This window comes from Poecilia formosa, unplaced genomic scaffold (genome assembly GCF_000485575.1).
Source record: "Poecilia formosa unplaced genomic scaffold, Poecilia_formosa-5.1.2 Scaffold2273, whole genome shotgun sequence".
Lineage (NCBI taxonomy): Eukaryota > Metazoa > Chordata > Actinopteri > Cyprinodontiformes > Poeciliidae > Poecilia > Poecilia formosa.
Window position 1 is genome coordinate 1 of NW_006802212.1, and position 12,497 is coordinate 12,497.

The 12,497-nt window shown below is 37.8% G+C and overlaps 1 protein-coding gene across 1 annotated transcript; it reads left to right on the forward strand.

The window, feature by feature from the left end:
- Positions 1–131: 131 nt before the first annotated feature.
- Positions 132–11,583, forward strand: LOC103133119 (3 beta-hydroxysteroid dehydrogenase type 7). The gene is made up of 6 exons (XM_007544889.2): positions 132–382; positions 2,611–2,766; positions 5,072–5,180; positions 8,188–8,287; positions 9,544–9,706; positions 10,997–11,583. The coding sequence occupies exons 1-6, from the start codon at positions 220–222 to the stop codon at positions 11,407–11,409; spliced, it is 1,104 nt and encodes a 367-aa protein (XP_007544951.1). The 5' UTR covers positions 132–219; the 3' UTR covers positions 11,410–11,583.
- The last annotated feature ends 914 nt before the right edge of the window (positions 11,584–12,497 follow it).

The following is a 12,497-nucleotide window of genomic DNA, read 5'->3' on the forward strand; positions in this document are numbered from 1 at the left end:
TTTTTTTCTAAAGAGTTACTCAGGTAAATGTTACTACCCAACTCTAAAATGAATTTGAGAGAGAAACGGCGCTTTTTACGTCATATAGATGGGTGTTCAGCACCGCTCGGTCCCGCCCAAAAAGGGGCGGGGCTTGCATAAAGGCACCTCCGCCAGCGGTCAGCTGTTATTCGTGCAGAAGCGGTGAGCGCTCACAGAAAGCTCAGTCTCTCCTCCACCATGGAAGAAAACAAGAGGACGCTCGTCTATTTGATCACAGGAGGCTGCGGTTTCCTCGGCAAGCACCTGCTCGATGTTTTGCTAGAGAAAGAGGAGAAGCTGGCGGAGGTGCGGGTGTTTGACAAGCACATATATCCTGGGTTTCACGAACAGAGGAAGACGGGTAAGAGCAGGGACCTTTCTTTCTTTTCTCTCTGTCGCAGTAATCCTGTTTGAAACATGAAGAGGTGCTTCGTTTTTAGTCTGCTGGCTTTTACAGTGATGTATAATAACTGGATTGCGTTTTAATGATTTAAGCAGATTTGAAAATAAACATGTTTCTGTACATTCAAATATCAAAATGTTCAGTTGTTTGGTTTTCAGTTGAATATCCTCATTTTATTCAAAAGATACATTTATTGGTTTTTCTTGCGTGTAGAAATTAAATTTGGCATAAATATCCCCTCTGTTTTAAAAGGTGCGCAGTGTTTTATTTTTCTGCAGCTTCAACTTCCTTCTTACATCATATGAGCATAGATAATATATAATTAATCTCTTATCTATGCTTGGTTTTCTGTCTGCTCGCATCATATGCTTCCTGATAACATGAATAGCCTCCCTGAGTAGCTGAATAAATGAGCCATTCCGTCTTTGTTTGGGTTTAATTAATAATTGATATGTGACTGACGCCTGTCGTGCTTCCTGAGTGTAATTCAATAACAGATGACTGATCAGCAGTTTTACCTGCCGCCAGCCCTGTGCTGAGGCTGATGAAGGAAAAATGAAATGCTGGCTTGTATGTTCAGCGTTTTAAAACTGGTCTGAACTGGTAAAACATTTGCAACCGATTCTCTGAGCTGAGGTTCAAAAGTCCTTTTCCTTTCTGGCTGTTTTCTGCTTGCGTTGGATTATATCAGCAAGTCAAGGACGAGGCATGAGAGCAAAGATAAACCAGGAGTTCAAGACCTTTCTTAAAATGATAACACACTTCTTCACTCACAGACGAAATCTACAAGATGGACCAAAACACAATACGTCTTAAAATAAACTCCAAGGTTGCTTTTGTTTATTTGAACATTATTTTATTAACTTTTACACTATTACTTTGTTATTTTTACACAATATTTTACATGGGAAACTAAATTTGGAGGCAGTGTACCATCAATAATCCTCCCATGTGAAATGAACGGAACATGTAAAGCATTTCCAATCAAAACCACAATATAGAAACAAAATCAATATAACAGTTTTTTTGTTTTTATTGCTTGAAAATGTTTGTTTATGTGAACATTGTCTTAACTTTTAAAATATTTCACATGGGGAAGTGGAGTTTGGAGGCTATGTGTCTTTAATGATAATCAATACAAGAAGAATTTAGTTTAATTTCCCTTTGGGATCAATTAAGTATCTTATAATTTGAATTTTGAATGAATAATCCTCGCATGTGAAAAGCATTTCCAGTCAAACGAAAGAATAAGGCTTGCTGGAAATTACATGAGTTTTAGTTTTTATTGCTTCTTTTCTCTGATATTTTATCCGATTACGAATTCTTTACATTATTTGCACGTTTTTGTGACTTACACGTAAATAAATCTATTTTATTTAATGATTGTACATAATTACAAGGTAAAGTGAAACATATTTAAGTTCCATTTATAATCAACATTTGTGAAGTTGGAGGCGAGCGATCTTTTTGTGTAAAATACGTGAATTACGCAGTGAAAGCTTCTGTAATCGTAGCATGCGGCTGGTACTTTTTTACCTTTTGAATAACGGCTTTTTGTATCCTAGCAACACAAAACAGAAGACAAAACCGGATACGACGAAGCACTCTTCAAAATAAAACACTTCCTCTTCCCAAAATACATTATTTTCGGCTATCATCGGCTTTTATGTGAATTAAAAGCGAATGAAATTTAGCGTTAGCGTTTATTTCTGTGACGTGTTTGACTCGATATGTTGCGGATTTCGGATTTATTAGTGTCGAAATTAATCAGTTTAGCGGTTAGCGGTAGCCTCCGGAACCAGATTATGCTACATAGAAGTCAGATTTTACGTCATTTATTTCAATACAACTAAAAACAGCATTGCGCAATAATGAACTTTGATGTCAGGGCGAGTTCAGCTGATGGCCGTCATATCTCATTCACATTTCAAAAGAAAAGCCAATGTGATAGAAGACATATTTCCTCTTGAGCTGATAAGGAAACAATTACTGGAAAATGTGCATTTGTAAGCAAGCAAGAATGGAAATTTTGTAACAAGGAGGTGAACACGTTTATTGACAAACAGCCTTAATTATCCTTAGCATCCCACCTATGTCTTTTTCCATTATCTCCTGAAATTCTTTGGAAAACATTTTGTTTCCTTGCATGCAATAATGGGTGCATTTGCTTCCTGTTTCTTATGCAGATGAGGTGGAAGTGACTTTAATCCAAGGAGACATCACAGATTACAACAGCGTGTTGGAGGCCACCAAAGGGGTCGACGTTGTAATCCACTCTGCCAGCCTGGTGGATGTCTGGCACAAAATCCCAGCATCCCTCATCTACTCCGTCAACGTCACAGGTACGTCCCGGAGGTGGCGTGATCTGAGTGATAACGGGAAGAAAGGAAATGATTTCTGAGGAAATCCACACAGAGGTGTGGATTTCCTCAGAAATCCAAAGGTAGTGACATCCTTTACGGCATATCCGTGACGGGATCAAAACGGAAACTATCAGGAAGTTGGATCACATATTTTTCCAGTTAGTTCCCTAAAAACTGGAACATATCACTGGTTTAATGTTGGGATTTGTTTCTATACTGTAACCAGGTTCCAGGAAATGATTTTTCCATGTTTGCCATGTTTCAGAGGTAGATAGAGTACAAAAAAATGGCACTAAAGTAAAAATAGAACTACTTTAATATATATTTACTCACACAGTGAAAGTAAAAAGTAACCATATGGGAAATCACCTTTGGTTAATTTTCCATGTTGAAAACTAACCAAAGGTGATTTGGTTAATTCAGGTAAGTTGAGTAAATTTACTTGAACAACTTTTTTTCCCAAAAAGTTCAAATAAATGTACAAGAGTAACAACTAGTTACTACCTGCCTCTGCTGATGCTTTTATTTTTCCTGCGCACCGTTTCTGAGGAAAAGCTCTTGCAGGTTCAGTTGTAGTGAAGTCCAATTTTAGCGCAACATCAAAGGAAGTTGTTAAAGAAAACATTCACAACATGCAACCACACTCCATGACGATCAGGATTTCGAAACACTCCTCTGCGGTTCAATGACGTTTCTACTACTGAAGCTTTAACTGCTTGCTAGTAGCTTGGTGGTTTTTAATCTGGCAAATTACTTCTTAGGAAACCACAAACATTCTCTCTGTCCAAGCGCTTAAAACAAACAAACAAACAAAAAAATCCTCCCAGATGTTTTTTTGGCAATAAGTTAATATTTATTGGAGTCTGGATAATTCAAAAATTCTCTGTTTCTAGAAGTCGATGCTTCTAGAAACACACAGAATTTGTTTGTAGGAGAGTAACTGAAACTAGAAACAAAGGTTTTCTCTAAAATTGTACAGTCTGTAGTTTCTGCTTTTGTTTTATTTTCAATAAATCCCACAGAGTGACTCATCTGTCTTTGTGTCCAACAATGCGGCACAAACACAGTATTTAGTATTATTGTCAGCCTTATCTTTGAAAACACATTTCTGGGAATATCTTTGTGTCTGTTGCACATAAATAGTCCACCAAAGTAGGATGGCTAAATTCAAACACGAGACGCCTCATTCATAAAGAAAGAAACTCAATTCTATTGTTTGGCTTTGGATTCAACAAAACGGACAAAACATGCTTTTGTTGTCTGTTGGCTGACTGGGCTTTATGAATCCCCCCTTTGCACAGCAGCAGCAGCAGCGCATAACACAACAGATTCATCCTGAGTTGACTAATTAGATGACTGATTCCCGCGTTCATGAGAACACAACGGTGAGGTTTGATTCTGTCTCAGTTTTGCTTTATTTCATTAAGCGAAGTGGCTCAACCTGGTTTCTCATTCAGTTTTGATTTTAAGGAATGACAAACACTCAGAGAATCTTTCCTGGTACCCCAGAGCTCCTGCTTCTCGTTAACTCTTTCCTTCTAACCTGAGAGATAAAATGCCTCTCTGGTTTTCAGATTCAAAAGTCCTGGGTCGCAGTTAAATTCTTTGTCTTGGAGCTATAAAAACCACGTTGGCATCTTTTATTTTAGTGAGAAGGAAAATAAATATTTGATTTCAGCTTAACAATAAATAACAATATATATATAATACATTGGTTAGAATATCCAATAATTTCACTGAACTGCACAGGACTCTGTTGGAATCAACTCACTCACTCACTCTTTGGTTGCCTGGCAACCCAGTCATTCTTTGGTTACCTAGCAACGACCTGGTGAGTTGGCAGCAGTGGATCTGGTTGTGGAGCATAAAATAAGCTTGTTTCTTTTAAAATCAACTCTGCTATATTTTAATCTCGTCATCTACTGCCAAAGAAAATTTAAAATGTAACAGAGGAACCCGAGTCCAATGTTGCAAAATATCAGATAAGTAATAATAAATCTACTGTTTTCAATGCCACAATAAGAGGTTTCCTGTTTCCTGTCGTCATTTTTCGTGTTTCTTTCCAACGGCTGTCCGACTTCGATAATGGAGTCCAGATTTAGTTTTAGCACAAAGGAGGGGGAAAAGGCCTCCAGTCAGCATGTGGATCCCAGACCGCGTTTTAATCTGCTTTTAGCTTCTCATCTGGGAAGAACAGAGACACTCATTTGTTTCAGTAAGGCTTTATTTAATGTTGAGTGAAAGTTAAATGTTCTTTCTAAGTTTGGCTGATTTTTGCCGTCAGGAACGGAGAACGTGATCCGAGCATGTGTGGAATGTGGCGTCGAGCGCCTCGTCTACACCAGCAGCATGGAAGTGATTGGACCCAACGTGAAGGGCGATCATTTCAAGAGGTAAACGTCATTCCTCATCATTAACAACTGAAACAGTCCTCCTTTGATGTTCCCTCTGTCTCTCTTCTTTCTGCCATGTGTTTTCCACATGGCGTTAATCCAGATGTTGTCCGGTCGCCTTCCTGTTTTTCTGGGAAAATAAAACAATAATAATGTAAATCATGAGGGAAGGACATGATATGATTAAGACTGGGTGGCTTCAAAACGATCATAACACAAATTATGAAAGATGTTCATCAGAAAGGCTGCAAACTTCATTTAGGGGTGTCCAAAGTGTGGCAGGGGGGCCATTTGTGGTCCTCAGAATGCATTTGTGGGGCCGCTGACTACAGTTCAAGACTGGTGTAAATTTTACCAGGCATTTCACAAGTTATAGATGAATATTTCTTGTTTATGAGAAAACCAGAGAAAGTGTTGCAAAACTAGAGGCCTGAGGGCCAAATCCGGCCCGCCTGCTCCTGTCACAATAACCAATAAATCAGTTTTTTACATGATGAATTAAAATGACCTCATTTTCTATTTGCATGATTTATAGTTTTTCTCTTTCTACCAAAAACAAGACAATAAAAGTCTTCATTCCTTTCACAACAAGCCCTTTTTTTCACTTTGTAATTCATTTTATTTGTTGTTTTATTTAATTATTTTGGACATTTAAAATATCTTCCCTTTAAGAACATTAATAATCTTGATGAAACCCAAAATAACCTTGGAGAGTTAACCCAAAAGTTGTCTTCAAAATGAAAAATACTTTAATCCCAAAAAGAAATTAAATATAAGAAATTCTAAGCCTTTTTTAATTTTTAATAAGACAAAAGTGAAGATATTTTGGATCTTTCATGAATTTCAGATTGATTTTCTGCAGAAGTCACACCAACTAATTTCTGTACCTAAAATGTTCCATGTGTAGTTTATTGTTTTAGTTTGAAAATCACGTATTTTTCACCCACTAGAACTTTCTACTTTACAATTTTGGTGCCAAAAATATTTTTTTAGGGGAGACATGAAAGCAGCAGTCTGCAGTCTGTGATGTTGTGTATGATTGGCATTTAGCGTTGCTGTACAGACGCCGTCTGGGGCTTAGACTGGAAACATTCGTCACCCGTCATCAAGTCTTCATGCAACAACAGTCACATCTCTGCGTTAGTTATTATTTTAAACATTCCCGTCAATTACCAGCTTCGGTTTATTTCCAGCTGCACTGGATGCCTTTGATTTTTGTTTTGACTTCACATTTGGAGGGTGAATGTTTAGTCCTGGGGTTGGTGTGACTAAATGACATGCCGTCTGCACACGTCGCCATTATTTTAGGAAGAGACGTCCTGCACCGTGATTCGCCGACCACAACCAACATGCATGCAAACAGGTCTGAGTTTCTGCGACGTCAAACCTTGTGATAAGTTTCCATCCTGCTGATTCTGGAATGAAAAACAATGTGATGAGGTTGACTTGAAAAAGAGGGAACTTCAGGTCTGTGTCATGTAAATATAGCTGCAAAATCCGACTCATGTTTTTATTTTTAGTGCATTTTCATAATGTGTTCTAAAAAAAAAAAAAAGAAGAAAAAAAAATCTTGCGAGTGTTTGGCTGTACTTCCTGTAAAGTTACTCTTTTAAAATGTTTAAAAACTCCTAGATATAGTAAATTGAAACTACTGACAGGCCACAAAATGTATCAAGATAAAAATTCAAAAATTAGTTTGATTCTTTCATTTATTTATTTTTGTTTTAACTGCTCAACAATAAACAAAAATGTTAACAAAATCTGCATATCGGTAAAGATCCATAAGATGAAACTCAACTTCCAAAGTTTTTAGCTTCATCGGTTGTTTTCTGTTTTGTTTTGCAAATTTTTTACTATTGTTGACATCTGGTAAGGGGCCGAACAAAATCATTTCAAGAGCCATAAATGGCCCTTGGGCCACACTTTGGACACCGCTGGCTTGAAATCATGAACCAAATTTGTATATCTATCAAAGACGACCTTAGTAAATACAAACCAATGAAAAATAATAATAATTTTTGACCCCTGAACTTGACAATGTATCTGAGAAAACTGGAAATAAGTCCAAACTTTGACTAGGCCACTCTCAAAACCGTAGTTTAGCTCCTTTTTTTTATTTGAGCCTTTCAATTGAATCCAGCATTCTGTCATGGCTCGAAACGGCATTTTGTCCTCCAGCAGTCAATTTAAAACTTAATCTTTCTGTGTTTAACATTTAGCCTGAAACATTTCCAGCAACAAAAGTCAACAGAAATCATTAAGATCTAAAGAAAACAAGAGTCTTAGAGACACAGAAGCTTTGTTTTTTTCTAAGTTCAGATAAGTAATAATTAATCTACTGAAGTAATAACCTAAGTTTTAAGTTATTACTTTTCTCCGTTGCGGTCTTTGAGGTGAGTTAACTTCTGGATCAAACAGGCTTCTTGTTTTTCCTCCCTGGTATGTTGATATTTAAGAAAGCTTGGCTGCGTTTGGCTGCAGCAGGTGAGGTCATGACGTTAATGGTGATAGATTGCAGTCGCAAGATAAAACTCAGTCAGAATATTTATAAAAAGAGGTGGATTACTTCATTCGAAACATGCTGCAGCAAACCTCTCCGCCTTGCATCCCGGCAGCATCACATCAGAATTATTCAGCTTTTCCCCTGACGGTTGCAACATGAAGTCAGGGGGAAACAACGAGGCTTTGTTCGCCCTGAAAGAGACGTGCGCTTATTCAGGAACGCAAACTCAGAGCAGGTCATAGGGCTGCACAGAAACTCAGGAAGGATGTTCTGAAAATTTTCATCAATCCGTGCAAACTTTCGTTTTGACTCGCAGCTACTGAGGAATTTGCTTGAAATGCATTTTTCTCATTCAGGCCAAGGGTCAAAGGAACTTTATCTGCTCATCCGACATGTTTCCATGAATATAAGTGCAGAGAAAACTCCCAGCAGCACTCGACTGATAATTTACATTAAAAGGAGATGATTTTCAGAGTTTTAAATGTGGCTTTTTTTTCTTTGCAGAGGAAATGAAGACACAAAATATGAAGTGAAGCACACCATGGCGTATCCCAAGAGTAAAGCAAAGGCGGAGAATATTGTCCTGAGAGCGAACGGCAGTCAGGTAAGACTTTGTTTTCAGAGCTGGACGGTAACTGGTTACATTTACCTGAGTAACTTTTTGGTAACAAATCTACTTTTAGGGGTATTTGTACTTTTACTTGACTAAGATTTGTGGATTATTGACCCACTGCGAGCAACTTCACTAAATGAAGAATAAACATGTTTTAGAGAAAAATTTCGCCAAAGACACATCTGCAGTTTCTGAAAAGTTTCATTAGTTTTATAAATTCACCAGACACACACACTTTTGTTAAAGCTTCATAAGTTTTAAGTTGAAAGAAATCGATTTGGAAAAATGTTTCTTTTGCCTGATTTTGTAATCATGTTATTTATCTGAAATATTTTCACTTTTGATATTTCAAAATACAAACATTTCCACATAAGTTTTATATTTTGACGAGTTACTCTGAGCTTGAGTAATGGCTACCTTTTAGCTTTGAGTAAAAATATGTTGAAGTAGTGCTGCTCTTACTTGGGTGTAACTTTTTAGGCTCTGCTTGTTATTTGAAGAGCTTCTTTCTGCCCTCCCTGCAGGGAGAGTGCATGAAAAGGCACATTTGAGCTGTTGACGTCGTGTTTATTCACTGTAATGTAATTATTTGAGATCTTTTCTCCAAATCCCTGCAAAACTGTTGAAGTAAAGTTAGCTTAAAACTAAAACACAGTAACAACTGTGGTTTACTTAATCACTGTGGAAGGCCTGGTTGGGTTTCAGCTTGGAGAAATCCTCATAGAGGGGTTTTCCTTGAGCAACATCTTTGCCACAGAATGCTCCTCCACCTCCCTTGTTGCCTCACTGGGGTGTTATTCTGCTTTATGCAATCCAAACCCATATGACCCATTTAGGAATGTTTTTTTACTTTTTTGAGGTTAAAGGGATCACAGTTTTCTAACAGAGGTTTGAACAACCAAGAATCAGCGCACAGCTTCAGTTGTTACAGCTAGAAACTCGATCAGGCATGAAATCTGGGTGTAGTGATGAGCTCAGACATGAACCTTCACATAAAGACGGTTACAAAGTTGGCCTCCTATCACCTTAAGAACATTTCCAGGATTAAAGGACTCGGCAAGATCTAGAGAAACGCATAAATGCACATATTTGACGTGTATTGATGATTTTAACGCCGGCAATTAAAATGTAATGTCTGTTACTTGTTTTTAGTTCTTGTCTATATGATGCTTTTATGTTCTCTCAATGTAAAGCACTTTGTTGAAATGTGCAATATGAATGAACTTGTTTGTTTGCGTTCTGCGCAGGTAAAGGGTGGGAAGCGTTTGTACACCTGTTCGCTGAGACCGACGGGGATCTACGGCGAAGGCCACCAGCTGATGAGAGACTTCTACAACCTGGCTGTGGAAAGGGGAGGCCTGGTCATCGGGGGCGTCCCAGATCACATCGAGCACGGCCGAGTCTACGCAGGTAGAAACCTCCATGTCCAAAAACTACAATCTACTTTCTCTTCAGAAGAGTGGCTTGCTTTTGGTTTTCTTTTTCTTTTAAACCGGTTCAGTGCATTTCAAAGTACAGCAACTTGCATTCAGGGCAAAACTAGAAGCAGAAGTAAATGTAGCACCGGCACTTCCTCTGCATTTCTCAGAAGGTTGTTAAGATGTTTGCACTTGATAATATTTTCATCAAGCTCAAGACTCGTAAGCAGCTGTTAGAAACGGATGTGTAAGGAAATAGTTGGGCATAGTTAGACGTGAAGAAGAGCAACTGTAGAAATATTTCACATCGTTCTGTGTTTTATACATAAATGATCGACTAACGACTAAACGCTAAGTGGCCTTTTTTTTTAATCTGTAGTTTTTTTCTTGTATCAGGAGAACTAACATTATTTCCATAACACAAATATTAATAAAATAAATAATAATAAAAGATTAAACTACAACAACCTAAACACTAATACGTTGTCTTAGTCAATCGATTGGAACAAATTTTAATCTAATAAACCATTAATTGACAATTTATTGTTTGCATCCATAGTTTGTTCTACGACACACTGGGACAATTGTACATAGATTAATAAAACTAAAAAGGAGAAGTAAGTTTCCGCCAAAATAATCAGAAATTTTGAAATTGTCAGAACTTTTCTAGAAAAAATTTGGAAATTTCAGAGTTTGAAAAATGTAAAATTAGCTGCAGAAAAACTGAGAAATTTTGATGTTAATGTCAGAAATTTTCAAAAGCTGAAAATTCTTGACTTTTGAAATTCGGTTTTTTCTAGAAAAATTTTGATGTTAAACTCAAAATGTGTTTATTTTATTTTATTTTGTTTTGTGGAGGAAATTTACTCCTCCTTTTATTCTATGGGCAGCTTGAGCTCCTTTATGAAGAAAAATAGGGTTAATATTTACATCTCTCACTGTGCAAACGTGGCAGAGAGCTACCTGAAAAGACTTGCAGCTGTAATTGTAGTGAAATTTGTTCCTAAAGTGTAGTGATTCAGCTGATTGCAAACAACCCCGGAATTAACCGTTCAAAGAGAGCAACAAATCCAGGGTGGAGATTTTTCATGCTTTTTTCATTACTCAGTTTCAGAGTTAGTCAGGATGACCTTCCACACACGCCTACTTCTTGTATCTGAAATGTTTATTTTGATGTTTGGATCCCATCAACCCTGTAGTTTTTGGTGAAATGTCACATTTCTCATGTGACTGACTACTGGAGAGAGCAGGTTGGTATTTACCCCTTTGTTTGTGTTGCTAGGTAACGTCGCCTGGATGCATGTACTCGCAGCTCGAGCCCTGAAGATGAATCCTGAAAAAGTTGCCGGCGAAGCTTTCTTCTGCTACGACGAGTCGCCCTACAAAAGCTACGAGGACTTCAACATGGAGTTGCTGTCCGAGTTCAACTTCCGTAAAGTCTGCATGCCGGGCATCGTCCTCTGTTTCCTGGCCATCCTGAACGACTTTCTGCGCTGGATACTGAGCCCGTTCTACAACTACACGCCGCTGCTGAACCGATACACGCTGGCGGTGGCCAGCACCACCTTCACGGTGCAAACGGACAAAGCACAGAGGTATTTCCAGTACCAGCCCCTTTACGACTGGAGTCAGTGTCTAGCGCGAACGCAGTCGTGGATCAGAACGTTCCCAGCAGACAAGCAAAAGGACAGCTAGCTTCACCTCAGCCACTACAAAGTCTTTTCACACGCTGCTACGTAAAGGAGCGGGATCCAGATCCAGAAGGACTTGTGTTTCTTGAAACACCCTGACCTGCGAAAACCTGCAGGTACATGCAGACGCTGATGAAGAGTGAAAATAAAATGTTAAATCACATCTTAATCACAAGAATACACCATTTCTGGCTTCTTCAGTAGTGTGGTGGTCTATAATTAATATTTTATATGAAAGATTTCTTTCCAACGGACTGCAAAAGATTAAGTCATTTTGGTCTAACTTCTTGTGTAAACATCTTAGTTTTGTCTTATTTCAAGTGTGCTAACTTACAAGTAAGTTATAGGAGTTTATTTTAATGATATGCCAATAGTTTGGGCAAAAAAATCACCACCTCTTTCTTTCCAAAAGACGTTTTGGGCAAGAAAAAAAACCCATTTTGGGGAAAGAATGACTTTAGGAAGGTGGAAACAAAGATACAGGAAAACCAGGAAAACATTTTGCTCCACTGTCAAATTGTTTCACTCAGAGCTGGTACTGTTTTCATCCACATTAAGCTTGTTTTCAGTCAATAATTCCTTAATATTGATGAAAAAGTTCTAGTTCCATTGTGCCGTTACCTAGCAACGCCAGGCAAGCCCAGCCCGTTGCCTAGCAACCCAGTTTTAGTTCCACAGATAACATGGGGAAATGTCTTGTTAATAAGTTAAATAATTTCCCAGTTGAACTAGTACTTTATTAAAATTAATATTTACGAATTATTGACCTAAAACAAGCTCCTATTTTTTGCTGAATAGCTACTTATAAGTTAGTTTTGTATTATTTCAAGTATAGTAAGATGTTTGCACTAGAAAATAGACAATAAATCCTTGGTAAGGTTTTGTGTTTTGCAGTGAACAACCACTGAACAAAAATGTAGCACCTCTGACTGAAATATTGAGCTCTTATGTTAATTTCTGTGTTTCATTCCTGTCTGTCATTCAGTAACAGTGTCATCATTGCCTTACAAACATACAGGACTGTATGTTTGAGCTTTTCCCTTTAAAAATGCAGTTTTATAACCACAATAATGCAGTTTAGTGATGTAATTA

Excerpts from the sequence above, each read along its gene's own strand:
- LOC103133119 (XM_007544889.2), top strand. The coding sequence starts at position 220 with ATGGAAGAAAACAAGAGGACGCTCGTCTATTTGATCACAGGAGGCTGC. Across the intron at positions 2,767-5,071 it reads CTACTCCGTCAACGTCACAG|GAACGGAGAACGTGATCCGA; the intron begins GTACGTCCCGGA and ends TTTTGCCGTCAG. Across the intron at positions 5,181-8,187 it reads AAGGGCGATCATTTCAAGAG|AGGAAATGAAGACACAAAAT; the intron begins GTAAACGTCATT and ends TTTTCTTTGCAG.